Consider the following 12,360-nt stretch of genomic DNA (forward strand, 5'->3'; position numbering starts at 1 on the left):
TTTTAATGCCTTTCTCGGGCGCCGGGGGACTGGGGGTGCGTTTTTTTTATGTTTTGCATTAACATTCGCTGCCAGGCTGGCTGCCACGCCAAACGAGCTTACGCGTGTGTTCCGCGAAATGGCGTACAATAAGCCATTTTATTCGCTCGGCGCAGCGCACTGGCAGCATCAGCCGGGCTCACAGCAGGCGCTGCCATCTGCGGTCATCGATACAGCCATTGCTCCGTCTCGCCGGATTCGATCTCACGCAGTAGGCCTGTGGGCTGGTCAGCAGAGTGAGAAAAACAAAACAAACCCTGAATGCACGATGCAAGATGGCCGCCCAAAAGTTTGATGAGATATTTTCACCCTTCGGAATTACCCTTAAAAAACAGGACCCCAAAAAGAGAGGGGGCGTTTTTATGGCATTCATTAAGCGACGGGCGAACGAACAATGACTTTAATGTTCTCCCCTTTTCTTTTATGATGGATTCCGCCTCTTTCGCCCACGTGCTAGATAATTCTACCCTACCAATTACGCCGACGAATTAAAGCTACAATTATGCTGCCCGATCTGTTCCTTTCGTCCTCGTTCGTCCCATTAATCGGACCCGCTCCGGGGTGCATTTTTTCACAAAAGCAACCCTTTAACTCTTTTCCCCTTTCTCTCTCTCTCTGTCTCTGTCTCTCTCGCGGACACACCAGGTTTTTGAGCATCCAAATTCCGGCCACCAAATGGTGGTCACGATAACCGTGGGATCAACCGACGATATGTGTGCACTGGAATCAAATGCTCATTTCAGCATCAGGCAGCGAAATGTTGCCTTAAATTCTAATGACCCCTTCCCCCCCCGGGGGCCATTAGATGTGTATGTTCGCGACTTCTCGTTGCGGGGCATTAGGACGCCATTTTGGCTCGGTTCGGTTCGCCCCAGGCATCGACCGGCTGGCTGGACGGATCGGTCAGCAGCTGCTCGCAATTAAATCGCTAAAATCTGGGTCTCCGGATCTCGAGGCCTCGATGATTCTTCTGGTGGAATGTGTTAGTGTGCCCCTTTGGACATAAGCCACCGCGAACCGATTGCGTAAAATGTTTTTTTAAAGCTCTTCCACCATGTTCTAGGCAGCTTAAGTTTATCCACAGAAAACACTTTTAAAAAACATAAAAGGACGGATTTCATGGATGGACGAACGGAACCACCACGGAGTGTGTGACACGTGACGACGTCGCCTGCTGGCCAAACCCATTTTTGGGCAACTCCTTGACAATGAACAATGGACGTTGACGTTAAAAATTAATTAAAAACATATACCACACAAGCACACCGATACACACAGATACGAACACGAATGGTGTTGCTTCGGTGGCTTGTTTTGGGCCATCGGTTCCTGACGATGATGTATGGTCTGGCGGTTGGTGGTGTGGTGTATCAACCCGGCCATCTCCTGGCAAATATGTTTCCGGTCCACGTGACGGCACGTGAGCACACCGACACACACGGTCGGTCAGTCGGTCCATCATCCATCCGTACCATGGCCATGATACGCCGGTCTCCGCTTGTGGTCGATGTATGTATGTTGCAGCAAAACAATGCACACGTGTAAGATGGGTTTTTGTTGCTCAACCAGTGTTTTTTTATTCTCCACCACCCCCTTCAAAAATGCAATCCAAATCCAATGCTCAATGCTGGCCACTAGCCAGGCACTCGCCCTCTCTCTCGCGCTCTCTCTCTCTCTCTCTCTCTCTCTCCCTCTCTCTCTCTCTCTGTCGCTCTGGTTCACTGCATCGTTTGCCAATTTTCTGCAGAGGAACAACTGAAATGCTATCCTCAGCTCCAGTGCAGCAAAGCGCGAGGCGAGGCGCCATTTTTTAATATTTTTTCTACCTTCCGTGGTTCGGTTTTGTAATGTTTTTTTTTGCGTTTTGCCTTTTGTATATATTTTGCCTTTTCATTTCATCCTTCCCTAAGCACATTTGTCATCACGATCGGTTCCCCGGGATCCCCGGGGAACAAAAACATTGAAAGAGAGAGAGAGAGAGAGAGAGAGAGAGAAAGAGAGAGCGAACGGAAAGTGCACACAACACAAAAGGCGCCTGCTTTGGATCAACGATTGTTCACCATGGATGCTATCTCGTGGGGCTGGCTGCATGCAATGGCCGCTTGCAACTAACCAGCTATAAGCAAATCCCGGTATACCACAGCATAAAAAAAACTAACACAACAAAAAAAAGGAATCTGAAACAAAAACACTCTCCCACTGCACCGTGCACAATCACAATCGGCACCAACCAAATGCGGTACAATGGGACCTCCAGGGGAAATGGGGCTCGAATTTATATCGCCCCATCCCACCCGTGACCAAACGGAGAAGCGTCCTGGCCCTGGCGCTCGTGCTGTGATGATGATGATCAGGAAATTGCAAAAACGTTCCACGCTGGCCGGATGTTTCGCTTTCTTCGCTTCGCGCTCCGAAAGTGCATAATTGAGTTGACCGACAGAGTTATAGCGAGCGGACAGAGGCACCGCAGCCACGCGATTCTGCACTTGATTGTTGGCTGCAGTCGCGGCGCATACAACAAAAAAAGGTGCTCTAAAAACAAACTATGTAAAAGGCCCCCTATGACAACGGCCCCTATCGATCGCCAGTGTCCCGTAGACCAATGGCCATCGATGGTGGCGTGCTGCTGCTGGTTACATCTCGGCCAGATGGACAAAAAACCCCGATCTCGATACAGATCCTCGATACGCTGGACATAACAAAAAAAAAAGGAAACACACGCATTTCCAAACAAATCCCTTCCAAAACCTCCAAACCGATACAGTGCCTGCGCCGAGGGTGGACACAGGCCACAAAGCCACGAAACACAACACACCAATGGACCACAGTCGTACACACTTGCACACACATGTTGAACTTTATTAGTCGATGCGGTGAGCAATGCTCTGGAGTGGAAACCAACATAACGGCAAAAAAAAACAACGATCCAGCAAAAGCCACCGGACTGTGGCTGAATACGGTGTGCCCGGGGGTTGACTGAACGTTTTTGTTCTTCTTTTTCTTTTGTTTCTATTTCCAATCGAGCGAATGCAATCGGTCAACCGACACGTGTGAGAATGGGGGAAGGGGCCAGGAGAGCTGACAATAAATTAGCAGCATCAATGAGAGGTGGAGACCAACGAAAGTGTGGTGCTGGTGGTGGCTGTGAATAATCGCTTAATCAATGAGTGATCGATGCAAATGAGGCACTAAAAGTACATAGATGATAAAAAAAATGGCCCCAACCCCAACCGGCCATCAACCAAATGCCATTTTCAAACAATCATTTGTTAGATAAACAATCGATGATGGTGGAGCGAAATAGTGCGGGTTAAATGTCGCCTTTCCTCTCGAGTGCCTACGAATCCAATGATTAACAAACTATTGAAGCACAATAGCTTCATTTACCTACTGAAGCAGCAACATTCAGCCCCGAAGAGAGCTACGAACAGCGAAAGCAAACAACTGATGGCTGTTGACTTGCTTCAAATCCAAAAACTGCACACTGTGTTCGCATTGTTTGCATCGTAACATGTCTTTGGGCGTGTATGGCGGCGTAACTCCCAGCAGAGGGATCAGGGGTTTTGAAAAGAAGATCGAGTTCTGGGACCTACCTGAAGGAGGAACAGCTGAAGACGGGCGCCTGGGTGAGCGTAGACTTGTCACGAATAATTAATCCCCATGATGAATTGCTCCACAGTGCTGGTGCTGCTCATGAATGTCCTCCCTGAGGCAATTTGTTACAATAAAAGGTAATGCTGGCGAAGGGCAGTAGATGGACTGGATGGATGGATAAATCTTTCAAAAACCATTCCGTGCGACCTTGGCAGGTGTTTATGCTTGCCTGGTTGGTATAAAAGGTTTGATGACATTTTCTGTCTTTTAATTAAATCATGTAAGGCAGAGATTAGTTTGGCCATTTTTTTTAAAAAAAGAAGACTCGCCCATATGCAAACTCTTTCTGTTCCAGAGAGGAATCAATGGAAAGTTTCACATTCCTGGAGCTCCTATATATACTTTCTGCAGCGACTAGGTGAGGTTCCCCGTTACATTCCCGCATTCCTGTTTGTGTTGCCAAGTCAAAGCCTCAACATTATGTTATCACAAAGTGTATAATCTACCTCCGGGGGGGTGTTCCAGTGCACGGTTCGAGCAGCTATCCTGTTTCAAAAGCTAAACGCTCCTATATCGCTGCTGATGGTGCCACTGCTAAGTGCGCTCCACTTGTACCTACTAACTATCCGCAGGCTAATTGCTATCAAAGCAACCAGCGCCGGTAGCAGCTATTGAACAAACACACATACACCTGTGCCGTCTGCAGCCTGTGCCTTGTGGTACAGCAACCATCCTCTCCCCCATGGCGACGACGATGAAGAGCAGCCTCCTGCGATATCGCAGGGGGCTGGTACGAGAGGTTACTACGGTAGCCGGCGCTCTACCCCCTTATTCGTACCATCCACAACCTCTGTCTGCTACGCGTCGGTTTCAGCCACTTCCAAATTGATCATTCTTTATCAGGCTTCCGGGAAAAAAGGGGGGGCGGGGGAGAGGGGGAAACCCACTCAACCATTTTTGGAGCACAGAAATGATAACATTTACATACCGCACACAAAACCCGTTTGCTCGAAAAATGATACGGTGCTGATACCGAACTCGGGGTAGAGTGTGGAGTGGCCAAGCGGAGCGGGTAATTGCATTAATTGCAACAGTTCTTCTGTGGCTGTGGATTCGCAAAATTGGAGCCCGGATTCAAGAGAAAAGCATTATACGTTATCATCATCCATAACCGGTGCCATCTAATGGACGAATACATGATGCTGCTGCTTCTTTTGAGGAGCTTTTCTGAGGAAAACCAAATAAATGCTAACGAAACAGTAAAGTGCAGAAGTGATTGAGTGACGCCCGCTAGGCTCCTAGTTACAGCTGAGGGGAATATATTATTTAATTAGACAACACTCCAAACGTCCAAGTGCGACCATTACATCGACCTGTCCGGACCGTGCTCCTAGCAGCAGGTCACTCGATATCGGTTCGTAAGAAGCGACTTATGCGAACTGGTGCGTCATCGCCGGGTCGAGCCGAGCCGAGCCTATATGCCAATGTTAGCGTTGGAAGGAGTGAGTTAATTTAATTCTCTTGTCTTTGGAAATTAATCTTACTAACGAGACAAACGATCCATCAATCGATCGGACGCCTATAGCCTATAGGAGTGACGATGCAACAGAAGAGCGAGCGGAAGAAACAGAAAGTGCTTCCGGTCGATTCGGTCTTCGGGACCGGGACCGGAAACGTGCAAGGAATGTATATTCCATCAATTGATATTGAACCAAGGAGCACAGAGAGAGAGAGAGAGAGAGAGAGAGAGAGAGAGAGAAAGGCGGGGTGCACGGGCAGGGAAATGGAAGCAAAAATTAGCAAAGACATGCCAACGAATCTCTTGGCCTGTGGCCCACGAAATCCACTCCATTGTATCGATAAATTCGCTTCTTTGTGGTGTATCGTTCCCGGTTGGCGTCTTCGGATGAATGATTTCGCTCCTCCGTCCCGTGCGGCCAGTGACAGCAGATTGCAATTAAATCCCCAGCCAACTTCCTTCCCCCGGGGGGCCGCACGCCTAATGAAGGTGTTGTGGTATTGAATTAATTTTTGGCTTTTCCACAAACGCCATTCCGGGGCACCATTCAGACATTGCCAAATGTCTAATAACGGTACGGGATTGGCCCACCGGGCGAATTAATCGGTTGCTCAGCGAGGTGGCGTAATGAAAAGTAATTGCCATTCAAATAACCACCCAGTGGAGTAAAGTTTATTGATTTCATGGCAGGGACACTGTTGAAGAGCTGAAGAGCTAAAGATACTCACTGCAGAGCATTAGAAGCAACAGAGTCACTTCCGTTGTGTGGCGAATCCTTGCAAGAAAGAGCCTGATGCTTACAGCAACCGCAGTTGATTCTCGACCTTACAGTCGATACAGAGGATGAACGGGCGCAGATAATTTCAATAACACCGGCTCCAATTCAATCTTCGCCCGATAATTGCGCTTCTCACTAATTAACTCACTCAACGCGATAAAATTATACAGTCCGCCATTTGTTTTTCCGTTTTTTTTTTTCATCGACGGCGGTCGATTTCCTTAACGACAAAACTACGACAATGGCGACAGTTCCAAACTCTTCTCCTTCTTCTTCTGCGCTTCACTGCCACTGGTCGAGAGTCACTTAATTAGCGGACAGCTAAACCCGGGAAAGCGAGCGATAGAGAGAGAGAGAGAGAGAGAGAGAGAGAGAGAGAGAGCGAGAATGAAGCGTCTGATTTGCATAATTGATTATCTTATCGAAGCACATCGAAGCACTGCTCGCGAGTGGCCATGCTGGTCCTGTGCCCCCCTCCCTCCCCCGGGTGGTGTATCGAGCAGGAGGAGGAGCAGCAAAAGAATTAACTGATAATAAACAGCAGAAAACTTTTCACCATAAGAGACACCAAGGACGACCACGAGGACGACGGAGCGGCACGAATTCCGCTTCACAAATATAGTGTTCCCGGGACTTCACCGGACATGTCACGGTGAGTTTGATCTATGCCCTGAACTTATGGCCACCATCTAACTAGGCTCCTCTTTCATTTCCACAGAACTCACGCAGCCGGAGAGGCACCACACATCACAGATGTGAAGGAACAGCGCGTATCCAGTCTGTTTGTATCGCTGTTGGTCGGTCTATCGATAACGATGGCTCCTATGCTTCGTTTAATTCCACTATCGGTTCTGTTCGGAATTTTTCTCGATTTTCGAACGGAATTTATAACCCACTTTATAATGTTTGCCAACTTGTATCCTTCAACATCGAACACCGAACGGCAAGAGTACGCTAAGGCAAGCTTGTTGACCGCGGTCCATGGATTGAATATCTTCACGGAAGCATCGATTATCCGAACGAAGCTGGAGGCTATGCTCACCGCCGCTAATGCGATCGACGGTGTCAGCACAACCGGACAGCTTTCCTCAATCTTACGATCTGCGCTGAATGATTTTCTGATTGCGGCACGGGCGCTTCTGAAGCAATCACTAGGAGGTGCCTATACACAAGCCGAGTCAATATGTGCCAAGTAAAAAACCAATAAATCAACTAGACCTTACCTGAAGTACGTCACAATTTCTTTCTTAACGGAATAAATCACTACAAAAAGGCAAACAAGTTATTTGAAGTTATGACACATTTAATTCGACGATATTACATAGCAATATTTAATTAAATCCATCTTTAAACTCAACATAACGTTCGGTTTTGTTCTTTTAAAGGTCAAGAAATAAGCATATGGATCGTCCGTAATAATGTATGTAAAAAAATAGCATTATAGCAAAAAAATGAGCATTATCACCACTCTTCGGTTTCCTGCTGCGCCGGTTGAACATCAATACGGGATCCGGCTGAATCACCGATATCCCGGCCACCGAAGATCGATCCATTAAATGCTCCACCATCATCACCGCTGTTATCAGCCAGATGCCCGAGGGAGTTGGGCACGTTTTGATTACTCTGCTGCAGGATCTCCACCAAACTCGGTGCTATAGTATGATCCTCGTTAGGATCATAGAAGCTGGTCACACGCCACTTGTTCCCAACGCGACCGGTACGGCCAATTCGATACACATAGTCGTCTATATTCTTGGGCAGATCATAGTTGATCACTTGGGACACGTTTTTATTGTCCTGTACTCGATCCGCTACCGACGTCGAAATCAGCACCATGCGGTCCTCTTGGAAATCATTGCAGCGCCATTTCACGCTGGCGTTTCCAACGATCGCCGTGGATCGACGTTGTGGGAAACAAGGTATCCGAAATGGATGAAGCGAGATAATCCGCGTTTCTCTTCCTTTCGACGAAGACAAGCGTTCCGCGGGCACTTCCTTGGGCAAAGATTGCTCCTAGCTTTTCCCGCTTTTTATACTGCTCAACGTCACCGCAGGCTCCACCGACGATGCCTACGGCAACGTAAATGAAATTGTTCCCCTTGTTGAATTGTTAACCCCTAACAGGAGCGAGAAAATGTTCTGTGTCAACGGGGCAGGAGATCTCATTTCCCGAAAAGAAAATTTCGTTGAGTTGACGCTTTTTCTTCATGGGCGCTTCAAACTGCATTTCCGCTTCAACTCGATCTGAATCAACCTAACCAAAAACCTTGCTTTGGACACGATTCGCACACGGTGTGATAATATTATCAGGTATGGATAATACCGCGAACTTACCAAAAACATATAAAATAACGTGTGGCGTCAACCATGCAATACTTTAGGAAGACAAGTTTGCATCTGGCAACAGAGGAAATTGCATATTCAACAAAGAGGAGTGGTATACACCGGCGGAATTCGAGTCGTTTTCAGGTTTGGCAAAACACAAGAATTGGAAAGACTCCATCAAGTACAACGGCAGGCCAATCCAGAAATTAATCGCAGAAGGCAAGCTGCACGGACACAGTCTATCTTGTTATCGCAAGATTTGTACTAATATGCAGACAGACGGTAAGTTTTTTATTCCGTCGTGCGGTATGGTGTACTTGCAAATATATATTTTTATATATCATAATTGTAGGTGAAGTGGCTCTTGCAACAGGAAAAACATTAGACGCTGCTATGGACAACAAGAATACTAATGCAGAAAAGGAGCCGCGGGCTGATGAGCCACAAGTGAAAACTGCCACAGAGGAATACGAGGCTACCATAGACGAGTACGAGTTACTCCCTACACTAATGTATGCACCTCAATCGTCCCTTCGGTCATCATCACCATGGGCTACGCAGGGAACGGAGGAACCTGCCTGGTTTAGAACCTACGGGAAAGTCTTTGCTAAATTTGGCAAAGAGCTGGATGAGGCCATTTCGCAGGCGACGGCGGATATGATCGCGGCCATAAAGAAAGCCGAGGCAGAATCGATCGCGGCCATAAAGAAGGCCGGTGCGGAATCGATCGCGGCCATAAAGAAGGCCGGTGCGGAATCGATCGCGGAGATCACGACGAAGGCTGAAACGATCGCAGCCAGCAAAAGCGGCTATCCCTTGGAAATGTATGCGTGCGGCAGCGAGAAATGTCGCGAGGACAAAAACAAGCTCCACACGATGCTCGTGACAAGAAAGCAAGAACTCCGTCGATTGCGCAGAATGGATTGCGCAAATAGTGAGTGCGAAATCACTAAAGCAAGGGAGCGACAACTCTCGGTTGAAGTGATCGAACTGAAGAAGGCCGTGGAGATTGTGTACGATTTAATTGTGAAAGCCACAAACTCACAAGACAGTATACAATTCTCCAACCTGCAAACGTTGACAAATATGTTCGACGAGATTCGCCGTATGGTGGAGAAAGCGTAAACCAGGATGAACATCAAACACCCAGAGTCCATATTTGAAGATTTCTGGTCAAATTTAACGAACTTTCCCACATTTTCTGAACGAATCCTGGCCCCTCAAATTCAGTGAAGCGTTGCGACTAATCGAAGCGTTTCTAACCCATTTTGGGATCAGAAAATGTTTCTGTGGCCCAAAAACTCACAACGCTCACGCCAGAAATATGCCCTTACGTCCTTACAGCAAGAAAAAGAGAGATTAAACAATAAAAATGCACAGAAAGAGCATAATTTAGTGCAAAAGGTTAACAATTTAACGGTAACTTTAAATCTGACAACACGTACAAAGTGACAGCGATTTTTGACAGCTGTTTCATTCGTGTGTGCGTCCGTGCGTGCGCGTGTGTGTTTTGTGTGGAGAAACTCCAAGCGGTGGTTTCTTGGTGGCGGTTCGCACGCCGCGCTATTTTTAATTTTAATCCGTAACCAGCACCGAAAGCGTGCACGGCGTTGCGGCGTGCATTCGTGCGTGCGTGCACTCAATCGATTCACGATCGACGGAACTGAATATCGCGCGCGGTTCATCGTACGCTACCCCGTTGTCACCCCTTCTCCCTTCCGGTCGTTTACGCGCGAGTGTTGCTGTGAGTGAGAAAGAAAACAGCGAACCTATCTCCGCGAGAGTGAGTGAGAAAGCGTGTTGGTCGCCTACTTTACGCACGAAACTCCCGTGCGACGAGCGTGCAACAAGAGAGGTAGGGGAAGAGAGTGTAGGGGGAGTTCGCACACCTCCCACTCCACCCCACCGTCACCAGCACAACGCGATCGAACCGCAAATCGAAAACGCAGCAAAACGCAGCGCCAGCGTACAAGAATGGTGTTCTCCAACTTCTCGACCACCTCCTACCTGCCGCTGGACAACGACCAGAGCGTAACGTTCTACAAGAACGAAAATCGCCTCTTCCCAACCGCTATCGTCGCCAGCCCGGGGGCCCCAGCAAGTCTACGTGGTCTCATGGCAGCGGGCGCCGCACGAGCCAGCACGAGCGGTGGAGGGGGCCACTCCGGTAGCGGTACCGCCAACATGAGCACAACCGATATGCTCACCGCAGCATACCACGAGCAGCAACAACAGCATCATCATCATGCGATCGAAGGTGGTGGTAACAACGGCGGTGATTGCCCTTTCGGGCGAGTTCAATCACCAGCCGGAGCAACCACGGCAGCAGCAGCAGCAGCAGCAGGAGCAGCAGCGAGCGCGCAGCAACACCATCATCATCATCGCGTTACCGGTGGTGTTGCCATGTGCGACGACTTTCAACCCATCGCCTATCTGAACGGCTCATCCAACGGTTACTATGGTTACGTCCCGACGCTGGCAACAACACCGCGCGGTGCCACCGGCGCCAGTGATATATGTGGACCGATGGCACGCTACTACCAGCAGCAGCAACCCGTGGACGACCTCGGATCCGGAAACAACAACAACAATAATAATAATAACAACATCAACAACAACAACGAGGAGATCGGCTATCACTTTAATGGACACCAACAGTCACAGGCGGCACTGCAGCAGCATAATAGGAAGCGAAAGGAGATCAGCACGATCGGCGGGGACGATGAGGCAATGGACACGAACGGCACACATGCGTGCGATCAGCCGCTGCCGGTTGGCAGCGAGTTTCATCCGAAACGGCGAAAGATGGAAGCGGAAGACGGCACGCTTGCTAATGGAATGCTATTCGCTGGCAATGTTACGCAAGGAGGTAAGTGGTTGCGCCGCTCCGCTGCCCAACCAACCAGCGACAGTGTGTGGTGGAAGGGAGGTGAACTGAAGGATTAAATGATCTCACCATAATTCACTTTCTAGTATGGATACTAAAAATAAGCCATACTAATATGTGTCTCTCTCTCTCCCGTGATCTTCATTCGACCGATTGGAGAAATCCCTGCCCTGCTCGAACACCACCCCGTGGGTGTGCGTGGGTGGAAGATGGTTAAATCAAAATTAAAAATACATATTTCCTCTTTCCCTTCTCTTTTCTCGTGTGCCGCCGCCGACACTTCCGCCGATTCGACACAGACGCGTACAGCAACCATCATCATCATCATCTTCAGCAACACGAACGGCATCTTCAATCGGGAACGGAAATGGAATACCAGGAGCACCAGCACCATCGCCCGGCATCACAGTATCCTCACTACACCTTTCCGGGCACCGTACACCCACAGCACCAGCAATTCCATTCGCCTTCCTCGCTGACAATGACCACTGACCAGCACCAGCAGCAAATGGCGGGACCACACGGCGGCGGTGACACCACCAGCAAGAGTAAATATTTCGACTCAAGCCGTTGCATGATGTCTCACATGATCTGAGCGCAATCCCCGAACCGAAAGACAGAGATTATTGAGGTTGGGTGAGATCACTCGTCTGTACGTGCCGACGTAGCGACGACCGCGAAGCACACACGATCATCTCCACAAAACACCCATGAATCACCTCATTGAATCGACCATTGAACTGATCCGAGGAAGTGATGACCCATCCCTTCACCGCCTCTCATATGCCTTAATGTGGCCTTTTTGACACCGAATAGTGTGCTACAGACAGACGGAGAGTATTTCTTTATTTGAATATTTCTTTCTATCATTTTCGGTTCCCAACACTACACACTTTCCGTTCGAACGCGGCCCTTGATCACCTCTTTCCTGGTACTTCCTCCGCCCTTCCAAAAAAGGTCAGGGAGCGGGCTTAGCCGCTAGTAGTAGCGCACCATCCTCGGCTGCTGTCGGAGCAGCGTGTGTTCTACGGCGATCCGAGATCGATCAGCAGCAGCACCACCGTGATCAAGATCTTTTCCATAGCCTCCACGGTAGCGGTGGAAGTTATCGCACCCTAGCGCCAAACACACACTGATCACACTGATCTTGGTACACGCGATCGATCGATACTGCTGGGTATCGTTTTAAAAAAGGGGTTTAGACGAGGCACGGGCTTT

The 12,360-nt window shown here is 48.8% G+C and overlaps 3 protein-coding genes across 4 annotated transcripts in view; 2 read left to right on the forward strand and 1 right to left on the reverse strand.

Annotated features, from left to right (window-relative positions):
- Positions 1-7,391: 7,391 nt before the first annotated feature.
- On the reverse strand, positions 7,392-7,766 carry LOC126573990 (ATP-dependent RNA helicase vasa-like). Its single transcript, XM_050233864.1, has one exon. The coding sequence runs from the start codon at positions 7,764-7,766 to the stop codon at positions 7,392-7,394; it is 375 nt and encodes a 124-aa protein (XP_050089821.1).
- Positions 7,767-8,404: 638 nt separating this feature from the next.
- On the forward strand, positions 8,405-9,380 carry LOC126574391 (uncharacterized). The gene is made up of 2 exons (XM_050234578.1): positions 8,405-8,537; positions 8,608-9,380. The coding sequence occupies exons 1-2, from the start codon at positions 8,525-8,527 to the stop codon at positions 9,378-9,380; spliced, it is 786 nt and encodes a 261-aa protein (XP_050090535.1). The 5' UTR covers positions 8,405-8,524.
- Positions 9,381-9,779: 399 nt separating this feature from the next.
- LOC126573984 (serine/threonine-protein kinase pakB-like) overlaps positions 9,780-12,360 on the forward strand; it is a 2,834-nt gene continuing 253 nt past the window's right edge. The window contains exons 1-3 of one of the 2 annotated variants that reach the window (XR_007608201.1): positions 9,780-11,124; positions 11,442-11,794; positions 12,100-12,115. Coding sequence is in view for 1 of the 2 variants with exons in the window: in XM_050233852.1 (XP_050089809.1) it covers positions 10,230-11,124; positions 11,442-11,690; positions 12,100-12,278 (1,323 nt within the window). In the remaining variant the exon portion in view is untranslated. Of the gene's footprint in view, positions 11,125-11,441; positions 11,795-12,099 lie in introns of both variants that reach the window. The other variant, XM_050233852.1, reaches the window with a different exon arrangement.

The sequence above is a fragment of the Anopheles aquasalis genome, chromosome 3 (assembly GCF_943734665.1).
Source record: "Anopheles aquasalis chromosome 3, idAnoAquaMG_Q_19, whole genome shotgun sequence".
In the NCBI taxonomy this organism is placed as follows: domain Eukaryota; kingdom Metazoa; phylum Arthropoda; class Insecta; order Diptera; family Culicidae; genus Anopheles; species Anopheles aquasalis.

Coding starts and splice junctions, on each gene's coding strand:
- LOC126573990 (XM_050233864.1), bottom strand. CDS start 7,766: ATGGTGCTGATTTCGACGTCGGTAGCGGATCGAGTACAGGACAATAAA.